At 49.3% G+C, this 21,284-nt stretch overlaps 1 protein-coding gene across 1 annotated transcript; it reads right to left on the bottom strand.

Moving 5' to 3' along the window:
• Positions 1 to 553: 553 nt before the first annotated feature.
• Positions 554 to 18,430, bottom strand: SFT2D1 (SFT2 domain containing 1). The gene is made up of 8 exons (XM_006871176.1): positions 18,350 to 18,430; positions 11,706 to 11,792; positions 9,653 to 9,738; positions 8,338 to 8,419; positions 6,789 to 6,824; positions 4,865 to 4,923; positions 3,805 to 3,834; positions 554 to 593 (listed from the first exon to the last, which is right to left on the bottom strand). Exons 1-8 carry the CDS (start codon positions 18,410 to 18,412, stop codon positions 554 to 556), a joined length of 483 nt encoding a protein of 160 aa, XP_006871238.1. The 5' UTR covers positions 18,413 to 18,430.
• Positions 18,431 to 21,284: the final 2,854 nt, after the last annotated feature.

The following is a 21,284-nucleotide window of genomic DNA, read 5'->3' on the forward strand; positions in this document are numbered from 1 at the left end:
TGGATCTCACTCATTCTTCTAAGTTAAAGAGAACTCGATGCTTGAGCTGAGTTGAAATGAATCAATGTACCACTTAAAGCACGTGCAATTTGATCTAAACAATGTTATTTTTCCATATGTACTTTTATTTCAAAATTGTAAAGATTCATATATTATCTTTTATTATATATGGTAAGCAATTTTTAGCTTAAGGTAAAAACTTTCACAGTTATAACAAACAAAAAATGCGGATAGTTTAACAGAACCAGAACAGCTGAATATATCTTACAGCCGGATTTGTCCTTAAATATTCACATCTCACAAACTGTTAAAGATTCAAAAACTGATGAAAACAAGACTTGAGTAGGCAATGATTACAATCTCTTCCTGTTTAGAAGAGCACAGGAATACGCATAATGACCCAGTTCAATCACACACACCTTTGGCCAGCACACAAGTGGTCAGAAACTGCCAGGACAGTGGCTGGGGGGAATCAAAGCGGGCAGGAAAGCCTTCTACTTCACCAAACACAGAGGACCAACTTTCAAATGTCTTTTACAAAACGTTCGGATGTTCAAGTTAGCAGAGACGAACAGCATTTAATGACTGCATCCCTGCAGAGAGGAAAAAGAAAAAACAGAACATAACCATCATTCTCCAGAGCAGACTGCAGAACACGCGTGTGAGAGGCCAATGGCCTGTGATACCCATAACCCAGCGGTTTCACAGAACAGTTTCAGACAAACTAAAGGAGCCGGGTAGCTAGGGAGTTATGACTCGGGCTGCTAACCACAGGTCAGCAGTTCGAATCTACCAGTTGTTCCATGGGAGACAGATGAGGCTTTCTGCTCCCATAAAGATTTACAGCCTCAGAAACCCCACAAAGGGTTGCTTCTTGGTGTGGTGAAGTAGGGTAAGAAGTGGACTGCAATCTCAGTGGTTCTGGCACTTCATGGTAATACGCTGGACCACAAGGTCAATATGGACTGCAAGGTCGGCAGTTCAAGCCCACCAGCCACTCCTCAGAAAGCTTATACAGGGTCATATGAGTCGGAACGGATTCCACGACACTTACCACCATCATCACAAAACTTGTGTCAAATATCACTTGAAACCAAGCATGAAGACCTGATGACGTGTTGGTTTTTGAGGTAGTATTTAAGGAAATCTTTACCAGAACATAGAAACCCTGGTGGTTTAGTACATTACACACTGGGCTGCTAACCGCAGGTTCGGAAGTTTGAATCTACCAGCCGCTCCATGGGAGATTTACAGCCTTGGAAACCCTACATACCAAATCCTACAGTCACTGTGAGCTGGAATCAACTACACACTGCATGGCAGGGCTTGGTTTCCATTTTTTCTTTTAACATCACAAAAGTTGTAACTGGATAAGCAGAAATTTAAATATTCAAACAAAACACTAGCAAACAATGAATTTCTAGAAAAGAACGAACTAGAACTGGATTTCCTAAATGTCTGTACTTGTCCCTAAGAATCCCCTCAGGATTTAAATGGTCATGTGATAACTTTCATCCACTGAAGTCACTTCTTACTGGGACCCCCACCCCCCAGGAGGTCTGGGGGCAGGAGCCTGGACCCTGGACAAGGGAGGGTGGCCCTAGTCATTGCCGGGTCCCTAATCCCAGGGACCCAGCGTCTCCCCCTTTAAGCCAGCACCCCCTCCTCCTGTCTCATCTGCAGCAGACCCTGTTTTACCTTTCCCCCTTTATAAGCTGTACATCAGAAGACTCACCCATTTTTAAAAAGAAAGCTAGAAATCCTATGCATTTCCTTCTCTGTTCACACTGCTGTGGGGGTGGGGAGTGTACCGCGTGCTGTAGATTTGATTACACTTCCATGTGACTCTTGGACTTCCAAGAGCGTCTCCCAAAGAGCCGCGGGGTGCGTTAGAACCACCCAACTTAACATCTGTGCCACCAAGGTCCTTTCAGTTTATATGAGGTAGACAATTGTGCTGTTTCTTACCAGGCTCTGCCGGATCATCTGTCTCAATCTATCAGACTAGAGACTGCGGCTAGTCTTGTTTCATTCAGTTATAGTTAGCCTATGAAGAGGCTTCAAACACTTTTTGAAACATCTTCTATTTCTCCAAAAGTAAAGAAAAAAACAGCTCTCACTTGGCATATTAAAAATACACATTTCTTCTGACCAAAATTAACATCAAACATACACATTGAGACTGTATTTCCCACGAACAATTTCAAAGGAGAATTGGTGTTCATATTTTACTGAATATTTGCCGTTATAGAATTCTGGTGTGGTGCTGGACGATCAGCAATGGACTGCAAACCACAAGGTTGACAATTCACTCACCAGCTGCTCCTTGGAAACCTACACAGGGTTGCTGAGTCGGAATCAACTCGGTGGCACCTAACAACAATATGGAAGAACTCTAGGACTTGTCAAAATTCTGTAGCTCCAAATAGCAGACAGCAAATGAAGAGTGCAAAATTGTGGCTGTTTGGTGCCAACGCGTCGGGACCAACTCATAGCGACCTTATGCCGAGAACGAAACACTGCCCGGTCCTTGGCCAACCTCACTACCGTTGCTACGCTTGAGTCCATAGATACTGCCACTTGGCCAATCCATGTCATTGGGGGTCTTCCTCTTTTTCTCTGATTCTCCATCTTACCAAATGTGATATCCTTCTCCAGCGACTGGTCCCTCTTGACAACATGTCCAAAGTATGAGAGACGAAGTTTGGCCACCTTAGCCTCCAGGGGGCGCTCTGGTTGCACTTCTTCCAACACAGATCTGTTGGTTCTTTTGGCAGCCCATGACACTTTCCATATTCTCCTCCAACACCGAAACTCAAAAGCATCAATTCTTCTAGGGTCTTCCTTATTCACTGAGTTTACAAAGTTATAGTTTATAAAACACATTTAGATACTTTATCTGTCAGTCGTCTGTTCAGTTCATTGAGAAAGTGTGACAGTTAAGGGTTGACAACGTGGCTGGGCCAGGATTCCCAATGGTTTAGCAGCTCAGCTGCAGTGATCACCGCATGGATGACACCCCCATGGGGTCATGGGATCCCATCCAATGCAATCTGCAGGATTACTTTGTATCTTGTGTCCATCTCTTTTGAGATCTAAAAGGAAGAGGGCAGTGAGCTGAGCTCAGAGGGCCCTCCTAGCAGCAGGAAAGATGAGCCGGGAGTGGAGTGTGTCCTTGGACCGGGGGTCCCTGAGCTGTGAAGCCCCAGGACACATGAGAGTCTCCAAGGCCTGATGGGCCTATAGATGCTGAGAGCAGACAGGTGCTCTGAGTTCAGACTCTAGCCCCCAAACTGTGAGAGGCAAAATTTCTGTCTGTTAAAGCCACCACTTTAGAAAAAAAGTCAAAGTTAATAAAATATACTTACACAGAATATTATCAAGGAGCTCTGGTAGCGTAGTGGTTACGAATCAGGCTGCTAACCTCAAGGCTGGCAGTTCGAAACTAGCAGCCATTCCATGGGAGAAAGATGAGGCTTCCTGCTCCCGTAAAGATTTACAGCCTCGGAAACCCTGTGCAGGGTCACTATGAGTCGGAACCAACTCCACGGTACTTAACAACATACAGAACATTGGAGTCCTGGTGTGGTACAGTGGGATAATGCACTGGACTGCAAGGCTGGTAAGTCAAACTCACCAGTCAGCCACTCCTCTGAAACCCTACACAGGATCCCTGTGAGTCGAAACCGACTCCATGGCTCTTAACAATAGTACAGAATATTATAATGAGAAACCTACGACAGCCCATGTATTCGTGTAAAGGCTAGTTGAAGAAACAAAAACGAAACAAATCCACGGACTCACCTTGCATATGGGATGTACGATAAGCTGTACCTGGAAGACAATTCAGACAGTGAGATTGCATCTGAGGATGTTTTCCTTCACGCCCGGTGGCTGGGTTCCAGCCGTGGAACGGGCTCTTGGCACACTAACTGGACACCCCCAGGACTGTGCTGTGACCATCAATATCTGCTCGAGTGCCTGGTTACCGGGGGAGCACTCAGCATTGGCTCGTCATGGGGCTGACCGACCACTGGAGACAGGAGCAGACATGCGAGGATGGAATCGTGTCCCCAGACTTGTGTGCCGTCAACCCTAACCTGTGGCCACCACCCCAGGACCAGCTGGGCCGAGATGTTGGTGAGGTGAGGACACGGGGTGTCTTGAGTCGATCACTTCTGAGACAGGAAAGCGATTAAAGCAGCAGAAATGGGGGCACTGATGTCAAGTCATAGGACAGTCACCCGGGAGCAGGAAGGGACCTGGCCCACAGCAGAGAGAGACGCTCCCTTGGCCTCCTAGTCTACAACCTGAGATACAGGACCTTTCTGTTTGTGAAAGCCCCCACATGTGGGGTTTGTGGCCGCAGCACAGAGGCCCAAGATGGACACGTGGAGGGGCCTGTACCACCTGACTCCACAGGTGCCCAGGGAGCTGGAACCACGTCTGATGTGCAGCTTCCAAAGAGCGGGAGAGGAGGTGCGGGTAGGGGTAGCCACAAAGCAAGTGCTCACCAGAGCACCAGAGCACCCAGGGAGGGCCCCGGTGACTCTCTCTGTAGATGCCGCCTCTTTCTTGTCCTGTCCCCACCTCTCATTAAGGGCACCTGCTGTGCAGCTCCATGGGACAAGCCCCCCCAATGCTTCCCTCTTCTACTGAACCCTGCACCCTCCCAACCCCATCCCCCCAACTAAAAGTGCTGACATCCCGCCTCACGGAACCAAATCCAAGACCCAGGCTTCCGCACCCCATCGGACTCTCAGATGAAAGGCCCGGCGCTGCCCAGGGCTTGCTGGGCTCTGAGCAGAAAAGTGTCTCTGAGGTTGGGGCTTTCAGTCACACTGGAGGAAGACGGCTGACTTACCAGGTCATAGACAGGAACTGCAGTATGCAAAACAGCAGGGCCAGCCCCTTCTTGTGCCACTGGCAACAAAAACAGAGGGGCACCAAGGTGAGGGTTTAAAAATACACAGCATGATCAAGTTCAAGCCCTGCCCTTCAAGAATGTAGACGGGTAACCACACTCATTCAACTGGAGTACAATACATTTAAGCAGCAGTTGATCCGAAATGTAAATATTCACAAAGTACAGTTCAGTTCCCAAATTCTCCATGTATCCGTTAATTTAAATACTTGGAAATGGGACAGAAATGCAGCTGAAAGCCCTGTGCACAAACCGAAAATATTAAAACCATACACGCTGGGTTTTTTTGGGGGGGTGGTGGTGAGAAGGAGAAAACATCTCTAGTTTATTCTACTCAAAAGGAGAATTCTAAGCCATTTGACACTTGAAAATCACTTTGAATCACCAACGCGTCACCCTCTTGGGTTTGTACAGCCAATGTCTATGCAGTTCACAATAAAGAGTTACAATTAAGTCAATGAAACATTAAAAAATAAATAAATAAAGCCCACGTCAGCACTTCCACACTTCAAGAACTTGCCAGATTTAAAGCTCCACCGAGACCTACAACCCCCAGGAACTGACCAGCTTCATTCATTTCAACTCGTACATTGACTTCTGTTTGGGGGGATGAAGAAAACGGAATCTCACCAACATCTTTTAGAATTCTGTAACAAACAGTCACTCCAGTTGTCCCATAAGGATCAAGTTTGTGAATTCTTTGTCCATCTTTACTTTTCTACTTTTATTTACATCATTATTTTGAATCTATTGCTCATAAAGAAACTCAGTTTTCCTCAGGGATGTGCGAGTACAGAAATGTCCGTGGTCACTGGGAAACGCAGAGCCCAACACTGACAGGGCAGTTCTCAGCCTCAGCTCACAGCCTCGGCTCCAAACTGTGGCCTTTCCTGGGAACTCGAGAACAGACCAAAGCCCTCAGGAAAGTAGCGGATACCACAGTGACTGTAATGAAGAATCAGGGTCTCCAGCAAGTAAATGCAACTGTACCCTTTCAACTTTTCTAAAGGGTACTGAAAAGTGCTCACCCTAACTTACAAGGCTGGATTCTGTTTGTCTCTTTCCCTAACAAGAACCTTGGTGGTGCCTTGGCAGACCCACCGGTCAGCCCCGGGGCACAAGGGTGAGGAAGGCTGCTTCTGTTACATTCACAGCCTTGGGGGGCCGAGGAGGTTCATCCCGTCACTGGTTTCACTGTGGTCTGGCTGCTCATCAACATACCAGCCCCACCAGTCCCTCACTGGGCAAGAACGTCAGCAAACAGGACACTGTGCCGAGCCTTCCCCCAGGAGGGGCATTTACTGCTACTGTCAGCCTGGCCGACCACACGCACAGCCAACCTCCGCAGGGAGCAGACACGGCAGTCATGAGGCTTCAGGGCACACGGTGACAGTGCTGCCACTAGACTAGTGTACGGCGGGCACAGCAGCGTGACAGGGGAGGAAGTGAGGCCAGGTGAGGCCAACTGCACATAGAGGAACGGAGCCCAGAGACCTGAGAGCACCTGCTGCTGGAACACGGGCTAACACGGAGTAACACGGGGTTGATGGACCTGCTCCAGGCTCAGATTTGCACAAACCTTCCACTTGTAGACAATGCTGCATGTGCCAAGCACAGGCACACAGTCTGCTTGTGAGAGGGGGCTTCAAGCAGTTTGTGGGAAACATAACTGAAAGATGGAGGTGTGTGCGTGCGTGTGTCATCCTTCTGCTTGGTTTTAGATATCAGAACTTATCACCAGTCCGCCCACGAGCTGGATGTCCCCATATCCTCTGACAGGACAGTGTGATGACATTTTACCCCCGAGGGAGCCTGGCTGAGGACAGAGAATAAGCAGAAAGGCATCACGTTCAGTGTAACTTACCCAGAATGCAGCACACAGCGTGAAGATGAAGCATAACTGCATAGAAGAAAACAGTATCGTAAGTTGGGCCCTTTCAGAAACCTCCTCCCACCACTCAACAGACTTCATGCGCACCAAGAACACACCACAAGCCACACATCATTCAATGGCTGGGACAGGGCCTCCAGCTTGGCTTTGATGACCCAGCGGTTTATTCTAAAGTTTACGGGGCTATATTCCTCGAAAACTGGAAGCATCGAATGCTCCATTAAGGACATAGCCATGGTGCCCGCAGAGTCTTCAGAGGGACAAAAGAGCTTCTAGGAGCCCTGGTGGTGCGATGGATTAAGCACTTGGCTGATAACTATCAGGTGGGTGACTTGGAGAGAGACGAGGTAGTCTGCCTCTGTGAGGATCACAGCCTCGGAGGTCTTCGGGGCAGTCCCCGCTCTACCCTACAAGGTGTCTGAGTGTCCATGTTCACAGACATCGGTACAGCTGGGCACGTCGGGGCGCTCTCCCCTTCACTCTGTACTCAGGTTTCCTGTCATCACCACCCTGAGCGCCCCTTCATGTGAGCACCACCAGGCGGAGGAAGGAGAACAAGGGTGGTCTCCAGTGGTGACAGGGAGCTCTCTGCCCCCCCACCCCGTCTTTATAGTGAGGAAAATTCTGACCTCGCAGCTCCCATCTGGAGTGCCTCTGTGCTGGGAGCAGGCAAGAAACTAAAAACATTACGGGCTGAGCCGTAACCCAACGACACCACACAAGCCAGCTGTCCTTTTGCGGCGGGGGGCAGTCCCCATGCCCTCTCACTCTCTGGACTCCGTGCTCACGGTTCTGTAAGGAGCCCGCAGAGACAATCGTCAGTGAATCTGAGCAAAATCCTACTGGAGTATAACCTCCCCATCAGCCTACTTCACGTTTACACTCCAGCAGAATGCAATGAGATTTGCTGTATTCCAGACGTCCTTGTTCCCGAGACTGAAGCTCAGCAAAGAGTCTTACAGGAGAATTTGGGAAGGACCAGACAGGTGGGGGGAAGACGCTCCTAGTCCTGTCTGTGATGCCCTCCATGGAGATTGGAGAGAGGCCAAGGACCCAAACACGTTACCATGGTGAAATGAAACGCTGCATCTGAGGACAACAGTGTACTCGGCCCACCCATGTTCGAGGCTGAAGGCGCCGAGGCAGGAAGCAACTGACTGACCACGAGGTCCTTGACACAGGGAGGCCATCCGGTCTCCCGAGCTCCCTGACAAGCCTTCCGGGCTCATACGTCACCTTTCTGCCTCTATGCACAAAGGCGCACAAACAACAGAAACACTTGGCAGGACATAACCGAAACCCAGCCGCCTCCGGCTGTCCCTTCATCTACACGGAGCTACAGCTTTCCATGGTGAGCCCATCCCTTTCAGACGGCACAGTGCAATCCAAACTCCTTCCACACACAGCCTTAGCTGACATTCCACAAGAAAAATGCAACACTGGTATATGCGTAAGAGCAATGATTTGTAGATAAGCAACCAATGTTTCAACTGCGGCTTTTAAAGAAAAATAATTTACTTACAAGTACAAGAATCGTTGCCAGCAATCTCGTGGTTTCAAACATTTTCTTCAGTTGCTTCAGTGGTCCCATTAAAAAGCACGTACTATTTAAAACAAATGAAAGAACTGAGATACAGGTCTACCAATCTGTGCAGCTGTGTAAAAGCAAACTTGCTTACAACGAAACAAAAATACAGTATGTTACTTTAGCAACAGAGTCCTGGTGGGGCGCTATAGGATAAGCACTGGACTGTTAACCACAAGGGTGACGGTCAAACCCACCCGCCAATCCTCGGACACCCTATACAGGGTCACTGTAACTCAGAACAGACTCAATGGCACTTTACAACAATTTTATCTCCAACACCTGTGACCGCTGCAAGACTGTCTAACACCAGCAAAGGGCAGCTCGGAGAGCAGGGTCATGGTCAATGCCAGGCAGGAGCTGGTGTCCCCTTACCACGGCAGCACCCAGTCCAGGGGAGGGATGGGGGCTCCTGCTCAACACGGAGGGGGCCTGTAAGGAGATGGGGGTGATGGGGGAGCTCAGAGCGGCTCACAGGAGTCCCCTTGGGGGTGGTTATTCTTAGCATGTAGGTTTCCTGCCTGCTACAGTGGCTGGCTCAGAGGCGTCCAATATTCACAGAAAGAACATAAATGCTGGGGGCCACAGCACATCAACTCAAGCCCTGCCCTGCCCTGCAGTCCACTGCAGTCACAGGGGCCCTGCTGGACAGCTCCAATCTCTCAAAGGCTTTCCCAAGCCTTCCTCTATACGGAAGCACACTGCCACGTCCTTCTCCCATGGAGCAACTGGTGGGTTCGAACTGGGCACTTTGAATGGGTTCAGTCCTGACTGGTGAAGCAAAAACAAAAGGACCTGTATTTTTTCATTTGGGCGAACAAGACTGATGCCTGAGTGGGAAAATGTCAGGAAGAGGCAGCGTGAGTCCTGTCCAGGGTCTGAGGCGAGACAGACACTGTCACGGCTGCGAGGTAGTCTGTGAGCTGGAACTGGTTGACAGGGATGGATTTGTTTTTTGAAGTGACGACTCCACTTTATCCAAAGTTTAAAATTTCAGGCCGCCTCAGCCTCGACTGGACCAGGCTGTATGAGTTCGAAGCCACCAGGGCTCCTCTGACATTAGGAGAGAGCTTGGGCCACTGTTAGCCATGGTGTTATGGAGTCGGTGCCAACCCATAGCAACCCTGTATAGGATTTCCAAAGAACAACTGGTAAGTTTGAACTGCCGCCCCTGTGGTCCAGCACTTATCCTACAGTGCCATACAGTTAGCCGTGCACACAAAAATTTTGTGGGGCCACACTGAGTACATACCTGGCCAGCGCAGCAATATTCCCAAGGGTATAGAACACGGCGAAAAGCTGAATGCCATGGCGGGGCAACCAGAGCAGCCCAGTGCCCTGTAGGAGAGGGAATTGACAGACGTGGTCATTTTATGGCTACCTCAGCCCTACTCACAAGGTGTCCACAGCATACAGTATGGTACAAGGAGAATGTACTCCTTATTGGAATACTCAGTCATTTCCAACATTATTTGCTAATTTGGGTAGTTTGTCCATTTGCATACAGATGTGAGGGTTGTTGTTTCTGATGGCCAGGGAGGCGGGTCTGACTCACCGCAATCATGATGATCTTGCGGTTCAAACACGCTTGCAGCAGTCCACTGCTTACCCTACGGCCCCACACCAGGACTCCGAGGTATGAGGGTAGACTAAAAAATACTGTGGCAAATACAAAGAAACCTGTACTAACCCCTAAATTCCAAACATGAAGCTACTGTCTCTCTCTCTAGATCACACACTTCTGACCCTTCCCCTGGGCAGTGTGGTGTTTCCAGAGGAAAAGTACTGGACTGCAAACTACAAGGTCGGAAGTTCGAGCCTGCTAGCTGCTGTGTTCCCACAAAGATTTACACCCTACACAGAGTCTCTGGGAGTCCTAACCGACCCCACAGCACTCAGCAACCACACAACCTTCCCGAGAAGAACAAAGTTTCTACTATGTCAAAGTGGGGATTGGGCATCCTCAAGGGACTCACACCGCGTTACTTTTCAATGTTCTTTTGAGTTGGGGGAACGAGAAGTCTGAAGGGCTGCAGGGTGGGTGGGGTAAGGTTCCCAGTGGAGTTCCTGCAGGACAGCCCTTGTTCCCCCACCTTGAAGTATGAGGAAGTGTGCTATGGTTATGGAGACCTTCCTCAGTGTAGCTTTCCCGGGGGCCTTTGTCCCACAATGCCCCATTCTTACACTGTATTCAGAAGCAGCTCTGCGAACCGCCCTGTGTCCTTTGAGAATATGTGTCCATATGACACCTTGGGAATCTCAAAAACACCCTTCACAGCCCTCAGAGCTGACCTCCCCGCCTGGAGTTAACCGACCCAGGAGAGCCCTCAGAAGACGCGGGTGTTCCTGAAGACAACCTAACAAGTCTAGGGTTAGTGAGTGAATCCCCGAGGGCACTCGTCTACAGCCATCCAGACAAGTTTATCCCAGAACATATTTAAACATGCCTCTGTAATATCTAAGCATTGCAGAGACATGAATACATGTTTTTGTTGGATTAAACTCATGCAAGCATGAACTGGGTTCAATACTTAACTTAACCTCACATATATAAATGGTTCACAGGAAAACCTTTTTCATGAGCAAATCTCATTCTATTTCAATTTAGCAGCCTTTTTAAATGGCAGGTGGAAAAGGTTATAAAGCAACTGAAAGTCATTGCCGCTGGGCCTTCTGACTCGTGTCCACCCCAGCGATGCTGAGTAAAGCTGCTCCTGGGTGCTCTGGGCTGTGATCTTTATGAAGCAGATCACCAGGCCTTTCTTGTGCAGTGCTGCTGGGGAGGTTCCTATCACACCCCCTCTATGCTGTCAGACAAGCACAAACAGTTGACACCAAAGCTAACTAGCACACTGCCACCAAGTTCATTCTGACTCGGAGAACTGTCCCCCAAGGCTTCTGGGACCATATGGCTATGGGAGCAGGCAGCCTCACCCTGTGCTTGCAGAGAGGCTGCTGGGTTTGAACCAGTGATCTGGGGTGAGCAGCCCAATGTTAACCTGCTCCTCCTGAAACACAGCGACAAACACACCTCAATCCATGACTTTTTTCCAGCTTTCTTAATACATTCATTTCTTAGATAAAATGGACAGAATCCCTAAAACATGCACGTTCACATTTTTATCAAGCTGTACCCCTTTGTTCTGGACTCCTGGTATGGCACTGCAGATAGGCACTGGACTGCTAACCGGAAGCCCTATGCGGGGTCACTGTGAGTCCGAGGTGATGAGGATGCTCTAACATTCCGCTGGCATGGGGACCATTGGGCCAGACCACCACACAGGGGCGCGCTGTGGCTCACTCACCAGGATGGAACAGATGATACCGCCCACGAAGCAGATGGCGAACCACCTCAGTCTGGTGCTGAAGCTGAGGGTCGAGGCATCCAGGACCTGGGGGGAAGGATTCAGAACATGTCTTTAGTCCTCTCAGCCAACAGGGACTTCTAAAGGACATTATGTCCTCAGGGCTAGGGGTCCAAGCTCAGGCCAGTGCGTCTCAGGCCTCGTGTGGGGCTTACACGGCAGTACAGTGTTGCCGGTCTGGGTGGGGCAGGGGCAGCCTTCACAGTCCACTGCCCACCTCCACCAGAGGTCTCTCTGCCTGCAGGCTGGGGGCTGGGGTACTGAAGAAACTGCCAGTGAGCAAAAGGCAGAGCTGGGGGCCACTAGTGGACAGTGCGCCTGTCCAGAAAGGACACTGGACAGGCTCCCGAAGTGCCCGTTAGCTAACAGCTTTGTCCAAATGTATCCATTAGAAAGCGGGGGTGCTCACACCAATCATTTCAAACGACGGTTTACTCTAGAGCCCCAGCACCTCCCTGAGCACACAAAGTCTGACTAAATCAGGTGCGGAGAAAGGCAGACGTGATTCTGCCTGTGTTCCACGGTATGATAATGCCACGTTCAGTAACGATTTGGTAAACACATGTACACTGCTAAGTACACCATTCAAACTTATTTTCCTAATAAAGCTGATAAAGTATCAACAACAGCTGCTTCAAGAAAACTACAAATGTCTAATATTTACAGCCCAAATGTTACATTTCTAATTTATATTACCATACATGCTTAATGATGATGCATTTTCAAGGACAATGAGTAAAACAGAGAGCTTTAAACACAACATCTTAGAACAGAGGTCGTGACCCCCTTACCTGGGCGAAGTCATCTCAGCATCCTTGTGCAGCATGAAAAGTAGATAAAAATCACATCACATGTCACTTCTGACACATGTTCCTTTCAGTTCATTTCATTCAATCCACATTCTTGTTCCATAAATACAATCTTTTGATAATAAAACGGATCTTAAACAAGGTCGAACTTTCCTCTAAGAGGATCCGTTCTGTTTGACCCAGAGGAGTGAATCAGAAGGAACCCGGCTTCACATCACGTACTTCACGAACGAAGAACAGATTCCCCAAGAAATGGAAGCCGGGTGGGGGGGGTGGGGGGGAACCCAGGCGAGATGTCCAGTCAAGAAGGGCTGCTTCCAGTGAAGGCCCGGAGCAGCCTCTGGCCATGTGTGAGTACAGAAAATTCAATCCACAAGTAAACGGCTTCTCATTAGCCCCTAACTCTGGGGATCCAGTAATAGGCCCCAGATGCCTGGCATCTGGTGAGGAAAAGCGAAAAGCGCACAACCCTTCAACACACATGTTGCCGTCCCCCACAGCCCACCCGGGACCCGGCCTGCCCTGCTCTATGCAGCAGCAGCAGCCGTCCCAGCGGTGCCTTGCTGCAGCCACACCCATGAACAAGGAAACCGGCTTGCTCATAGAATCAGAACGCAGGAAACCTGGTGTCAGAGCCACCACAGCTGGGGAGAGAGTGCTGGGCACAGGCGGTGGAGCTGACCATGGTCCTTCCCACTGTGGGGCGGAGATGCACAAGGGCCACATTACCTGCTGCCCTCTGGTCAGCAGGGGACAGCACATCAGTGGCCACAGGGCAGACAGAGGATCAGAGCTGCCACCAGCCTGTTCAGAAGCTGCCGCTGCCCAGCCATCCTCGCCACCCTGCCCTCCAGGGTGCCTGGCACATCAATCACCCCACCGCCCCTGTGCTCCTTTCTCTGTGAAACCTCCTCCTCCTCGTAAAGTCACCACGTAAAGCTCAGCTCTGCTGACCCCACCTGTGTACCTGTCCCCTCCCCACCATGGAGGCTGACAAGGGCAGACCAAAGCTCTGGGCCACTCGACGAGGAGACAGGAGGCCCGGCAGAGGCCAGGTGCACACAGCATATCCATGGTCCCATCCCTCCTCTAACCTTGCCCCTACTTGGCCAGTCCATCTCATTAGGGGTCTTCCTCTCCTTCTCTGACCCTCCACCTTACCAAACATGATATCCTTCTCCAGTAACTGGTCCCTCCTGACAATATGTCTGAAGTATGAGAGATGAAGTTTGGCCATCTTGGCCTCCAAGGAGCACTCTGGCTGCACTTCTTCCAACACAGATCTGTTGGTTCTTTTGGCAGCCCACGGCACTTTCAATATTCTCCTCCAACACCAGAACTCAAAAGCATCAATTCTTCTACAAGGGGCAAAGTTATGAAAACTTAAGACATAACCCAACACCTTGAGGGAATGAATCACTGGACCCTGGGGCTCAGGAGTACGATTTCAGGGGACACCAAGGTCAACTGGCACCATAAAGCCCACCATGATGAAGTTCTACATCCTATTTAGGTGGGCGGGGACTAGGGTCTTAAAAGCTTGTGAGCAACCATCTAATATGCAGCGACAGGTTTCTCCCTGTCCAGAGGGAGGCAGAGTGATGGAAACTGAAGACAATGGACTTATGGGCCAGGTGAACACCAGTCCCTACAGCCTGCCGAGACCAGAGAACTAGACGGTGCCCAGTTATCACCAACTGCTCTGAAAGGAATCCCATCAGAGGGTCCTGCACAGTGTGGGGCAAATTGTGGAACAAAAGCCAAAGTCATAAAAATGATCAGGCGTACCAGTCAGATGGACCGGGGGAACCAACCCAGAGACAACAGCAATTAGTCAGCCTTCAGATCAGCGGCTCAATTTTCCTCCAAGCAACAGACTGCTCTAAAAGGGAACACTCACACAGGGAGGTGTGCACACCTTACAACAATCAGAAGGGCAGCATCTGGCCAAGAACCAAGTCCAGAAGGGTTAGGAGAGGACGGGAAGCAGGAAACAGAAGGGAAGTGGGAGAAATGATATGACACTCAGGGCTTTACCATCAATGAGGTGAAACACAATGTGCATGGCAAACGTGAACTGCTGACCTTCTCTGTAATCCTTCACCCAATTCACAGTAACTTAAAAACCAAAAGCAGGAACTGCAAAACGACACAAAAACATCAAGTTCTGGAAAATTCTGTCATACATCCTAGAACTTCCACCAAGGGTGTGGCTCCACAGTCTTTTACGGGAGATCAGCCCTGTGACGGACGGACAGATCGGATCCACCCCGTACAGAAACCCCGTCACACCACTCCTTCCACTTCTCAGGGGCTTCTGGGCCTTCAGAATGAGAATACAGCTCTTGGGATCAGTGGTTTGTTGGTTCACTGTGAGGGGACCAGCAGGACACAGACACAGCGGACTAAAAGAACACAGATGATCTCATTGTGGGCACCTGAGGGAACATTGGACATCCTGCTCTCCCTCAAAGGTCTCCGCATCTGCCTGCCACTTCTCCACCAATACCATGCTCCTGATGGTTTCATGACTGAAGAACTACCCTTTCCAAACTGTAACCATCAGTGCTTAACCTTCTTCTCCACCACACCTTCCTTCAGCCAATCCCCCGATCACTCCGTGACAAAAGTAATCTCTAGCTCCAGCATCCCATCTCCTCATCTTCCACTCAGTAACCCTGTCTTTCCCGTCCCCCCAACTCCACCACGTCCTCTCCCTGCCACCTTGTGTCGTGGCCAGTCTTATCATCATTCCTCGAGTGTCTTCCCAACTTCTTCACCTTCTGTCCTGATGGATTTATGTGGCCAAAGATGAGCCCTAGTGAAACCCATCTCTCAGCCCACCTGCAGAAATCAGACAACAATGGACTGCATACCTGTTGGGTAAATTTGGGCAAATCTGCGGCAAGACACTTCTTTCGTTCTAAAAAGCAGTCACTTTGAGGACGACAGTGTGCCTTATCCAAGCCACGGTATTTTCGATCACTTCACATGCATGAAAAAGCTACGCAATGAACAAGACGACCATAGAAAAATCAATGCACTTGAATTATGGTGTTGGCAAAGAATACGGAAATATCATGTTATTTCCAGAATAAACCAATCTGTCTTGTTAGAAATACAGTCAGCCTGCTCCTTAGAGGGGAGGACGGTAAGACTTCTTATCTCATGTTCACTGGACATGCTGTCAGGAGGGACCAGCCCCTGGAGAAGGACATTATGCTGGGGAGTGGTGGTGGTGACGTGCCGTGGAGTCGATTCTGACTCATCGGGACCCTGTATAGGGTTTCCAAGGCTATAAATCTTTATGGGAGCACAAAGCCTCATCTTTCTCCTGTGGAACAGCTGACCTTGAGGTTAGCAGCCCAACTTGTGACCACTACATTACCACAGCTCCTTTGGGAGAGTGAAGGGACAGTGAAAAGGAGGAAGACCCCAATGAGATGGACTGACCCAGTGGCTACTGTAACAGGCTTAAATCTAACAGTTGTCAGGACGACGCAGGACCGGGCAATGTTTCCTTCTACGTGCAAAGGGTCGCTACGAGTCAGAGCCAGCTGAAAGGCACCTACCACCATCGCTGTCCTGCTGCTAAATGTGGCTGGAGAAAAACCACAAAACGATGCTGACTCTTTAAATCCATGACCACCCGCCTCAAGTGGGACCTCCGTACTGCTAGCAGCTCTACTCTCATTCCCTAGCCCTTCACATTCCCACGCTCTTCCTCAACCAGCACACCTTCTCTGTGAGCTTCCAGCAACACAGCCCCTGCCTTTCCACCCATCAGCAGCTGCCAACAGCCCAGCCCCTCTACTAGGCACGATCTGCGGTTTCCTGATGCTCCCAGACAACCGCACATGTCCCTCAAAACCCCCACCCACTTCTGGTAGTCCAAGGTATTTTCAATATTCTTCTCTAAGCCAAAACTCAAACGCACCGATTTCTCTACAGTTGGCCTTATTCATTGTCCAACTTTCACACACAGATGAGGCGACTGAAAATGCCATGGCCAGGGTCTGGCACACCTTAGTTCTCAAGCTAGTATTTTTGCTCTGGAACACGTTAAAGAGGTTTTGTGCAGCAGATTTGTCTAATTCAATGTGCCATTTGATCTCTTCCTGCTGTGTGCTGACTGTGAGTCCAAGCAAAATGAAGTCTTGGACAATTTGAATCTTTTCTCCAATTATAATGTTACTTTAATTGATACAATAGCCAGGATTTCTGTTTTCTTTACACTGAGATTTGACCTATACTGAAAGCTACAATCTCTGATCTTCATCAGTATTTTAAGTCCTCTTCACTTCCAGCATACAAGGTTGCATTATCTGCATATCACAAGTTGTAGATGAGTCTTCCTCCAACCCTCCATTCTTCTTCATATAATTCATCTTCTCAGATTATTAGCTCAGCATACAGACTGAATAAGTATGGTGAAAGAATACAATCCTGGCCCACACCTTTCCTAATTTTAAACCACTTGATATTCCCTCGTCTGTTCACATGACTGCTTCTTGGTCTGTGAACAGGTTCCTCATGAGCACAATTAAATGTCCCAGAAAACTCATTCTTCACAATGCTATCCATACCATGTCATGATCCACACAGTTGAAACTCTCTGCAGAGTTCATAAAGCACAGGTACACATCGTTCTGCTATTCTCTGCTCATGATCTGGCATCTGCAATGATGTCCCTAGCACCATGTTCTCTTCTGAATCTAGCGTGAGTTTCTGGGGGTCGCTTTAAGTCTGCAGCCAGTTTTAAATTATCTTCAGCAAGATGGCTTGCCCGTGGTATCAGTGTTACTGTTCAGTGATTTCTGCATGCCGTTGGCTCCCCTCGTTGGCCCGATAGCTGTCTTCCACGGTTCTTGGCATCCATGAGTGAGCACCTTCAGTGTTGCTCCAGAGTGCTGAAAGATTCCAATTTGGTTTACGGTTGGACATTACTTTTACGACTTGCCTGGCCAGCAGATTGTCTCTGAGTAACCTGGATCACAAGACACCCTTCAGGAGTGTAAGGACAAGCGAGCAGGAGAGGAAAGGGAACGAATAAAATGTGCTTACACCATCAATGGAGTCCTGGTGTGGCGCTGCGGGTTAGTGCATCAGACTGCAAAGTCAGTTTGATCTGCAAGGTGGGTGGTTCAAGCTCACCAGCTACTCCTCGGAAACCCTATATAGGGTCTCTAAGGGTCCGGACCCAACAACAACACACCCTAAACGTGTTTAACGTTCTAACAGTCCCACGTAGGTTGGCAGACAAACCAGATTTGGTAACAAATATAAAATCGCATGCAAAGCAGTTCCTGTGGACCCTTCCTCCAGGTGGCCAGCTGCAGGCGGAAGCGGCCCCAGCCCGTGGGGGGAGGTGCGACACAAACTTCTTTCCCCCAAAGCTCTTCAAGGCTCAGCGCCTCCGTCCCAGGCGGCTCAGAACCCCATCTTCCGCTCCCCTCCCCGCCCCCCACGGCGGCGGGGGCTGGGGGTCCACCTCCCCGGGGTACAGTACGGGCCACCAAAAGGCCCCGGAGATCTCGGGTCAGACAGCGGCCGGAGGAGGCTGATTTAGGGGCGCCGGGAAGCCACGCGGGCTCCGAGGAGTCAGAGGACAAAACGTGGGGAGAAAGAAGGGGGTTCTCAAAGTGGGCCATAAAACCTGGGGAAAAGCCCTCAAGTTCCTTCAGGCGTGCGATGCAGCCCTCCCGAACCCCCCAAATCTCCAGATCCCCGCCCCCAGGCCGGCCCACGGCCGGTCACAGCGTCCCGGGGCGCTACCTGCGTGGTGAGGCCCTGCTCCTCGTCGTCCTGGCCGCTAAGCACCCGCCGCAGCTTCTCCATGGCCCTGTCCGAGGGCCGCAGCGGCGGCTACGAGCTCGCCGGCCCTCCGCGCCCACCCGGAAACCCACGGCCGGAAATCCCGTGCGCAGACCGGACGTCCTGGGTCCGTCCGCGCTCTTTTATTCTGCAGTCTATGCGACCTCCGTGAGTGACACGCATGCGCCAGGCTCTTGGGGAAGCCAACCGGAAGTCTGGATCCGTCCACGGCCGGCGCAGGACGACGCGCGTGCGCACCTGGGGCGCCGTGGTTGAGGACTTGGTAGTCTTTGGGGGCTGGGAGGGCGTTTGGTAGCGACGCAAACTTTACGTGGCTTCAGGGTTGGAGGACGACTCATTAAGGCCTGCAATATGTAGATGATACAACCTTGCTTGCTGAAAGTGAAGAGGACTTAAAATACTTACTGATGAAGATCAAAGACTACAACCTTCAGTATGGGTTGCAGTGCAATGTAAAGAAAACAAAAATCCTTACTACCAGATCAATAAATAGCATCATGATAAATGGAGAAAAGATTGAAGTTGTCAAGGATTTCATTCTTCTTGGATCAACCATCAACACTCACGGAGGCAGTAGTCAAGAGATCAAAGGACGTATTGCATTAGGCAAATCTGCTGCACAAGACCTCTTTAAAGTGTTGAAGAGCAAAGATGTCAGTTTGAGGACTAAGGTCGCCTGACCCAAGCCATGGTATTTTCATTAGCCTCATATGCATGTGAAAGTTGGACAGTGAATACGGAAGACTGTAGAAGAATTGACGCATTTGAGTTATGGTGTTGGAGAAGAATTTTAAAGGTATCATGGAAGAGCAATCTGTGTTGGAAAAAGTACAACCAGAATGGTCCTTAGAAGTCAAGAGGACCACACTTCATCTCTCATACTTTGGGCATATTATCAGAAGGGACCAGCGCCTGGAGAAGGACTTCTGCTTGGTAAGGTGGAGGGTCAGTGAACAAGAGGCTAGCCCCCCAAAAGATGGATAGGCACATTGGTAGGAGCAATTGTGAGGCCGCTGTGGGACTGGGCCGTGTTTCCTTCTGTTGTCCACAGGGCCACTATGCGTTGCAATTGCCTTGAGGGCACCTAACAGCAACAACAAAGCTACTTAAAATGTACAGTATACGTTCCTCCAAGGTTTCCCTTTGGCACTGTAGTGATGGTTATGTATTAAACATGTCCCCAAAGTTCTAACCCTATATGTCCTGGTGTGGCACTGTAGGATAAGCAACAGCTGCTTCTCAGGAGCCTTGTACAGGATTGTTATGAGTCGGAACCGACTTAACAACAAACCTGTACCTGTAAAGATGACCTCGTACGTTAATGAGGTCTTGCCAGAGTGGGGTGGGTCCTAAACCTCATCATTTCTGAGTTTTCATTAGGTGCCCTGGAGTTGGTACCAACTCATAGCAATCCTATGTACAACAGAACAAAGCACTGCCTGGTCCTGCGTCATCCTCACCATCATTCTGAGGAGAGTCTTCTAGAAAGGAGAAGCATATGGAGAGAGACACACGGGACAGATGCCATGTGAGGACACATCAACATCAAGAAAGACCTCGGGCTCTTTGGCCAATTGCAGAGCTGCTGCTGCTGCATGTGGTCATGTAAAGCTTTACGGGAGGGAGCAAAAAGCCTCACCTTCCTCTTGTGTAGTGACTGATGGACTCCAACTGCTGCCTGAGGTTAGCAGTCCGGCACCTAACCCACTACATCACCAGGGCTCCTTGTGTCAACAGGGAGGGAACCTCAATTCAGTCTTCTGGCCTCCACAACTGTGAGGAAATGAATTTTCTTCAAACTCAGTTGCTTGTGGTGTTTTTGTTACATAACCGGCCTAATCAACTTAGTAACTTTCGTTTTCCACATATAAAAAGATGGAACAAAAGTAATGAGAGAGATTGTTCTCCAAGAATCATGAAGTTTCTCACGTGAAATTGATGATATTCAATCATTTTTACCCTAAAAAGCGCAACTTCAAATGGTCCAACTTAAACTTGGGTGTGAACATTTTTCCTTAGAAAACAATATTGAGGTCCGAGTGGACCTAGCAAACCGAGTGGTGTGATCACGACTCGGAGACTCGTAGCGCTTGCAGCATGGCTGACCAACCGACTGACGAGCAGATTGCAGAATTCAAAGAAGCTTTTTCACGATTTGACAAGGATGGCGATGGAACTTTAACAACAAAGGAATTGGGAACTGCAATGAGGTCTCTTGGGCAGAATCCCATAGAAGCTGAATGACAGGACATGATTATTGAAGTAGATACTGTTGGTAATGACACAATTGACTTCCCAGAATTGCTGATGATGGCAAGAAAAACAAAAGACACAGACAGTGAAGAAGAAATCAGAGACGCATTCCGTGTGTTTGATAAGGATGCCAATGGTTGTATTAGTGCAGCAGAACTTCATCACGTGATGACAGACCTGGGGAGAAGTTAACAGATGAAGAGACTGATGAAGGGATCAGGGAAGCAGATATTGATGGTGATGGTCAAATAATGGCAGCAAAGTGAAGACATTGTACAGATGTATTAAATTTCTTGTACTAAATTGTTTATTTGCCTTTTCTTTCTTTGTAACTTACCTGTAAAAGGTTTCCCATTACTGTCAAACGAATCTACATGTATGGTAATTAGGACTTCACTCCTCCATGTCTTCTTCCATTATCTTATTGTCATTGGCCTGAAAACTTTTTGTAGAAAATTGATCAAGTACTGTGTTGTATGTGGCTGACTCTGGATCTATCTAAGCCCTTGTTGTTGTTGTTGTTGTCAGGTGCCATCGAGTCGGAACCGACTCATAGCGACCCTATGCACAGCAGAACGAAACAATGTTCGATCCTGGGCCAACCTCACTACCGCTGCCACAC

Source organism: Chrysochloris asiatica, unplaced genomic scaffold (genome assembly GCF_000296735.1).
Source record: "Chrysochloris asiatica unplaced genomic scaffold, ChrAsi1.0 scaffold00162, whole genome shotgun sequence".
NCBI lineage: Eukaryota > Metazoa > Chordata > Mammalia > Afrosoricida > Chrysochloridae > Chrysochloris > Chrysochloris asiatica.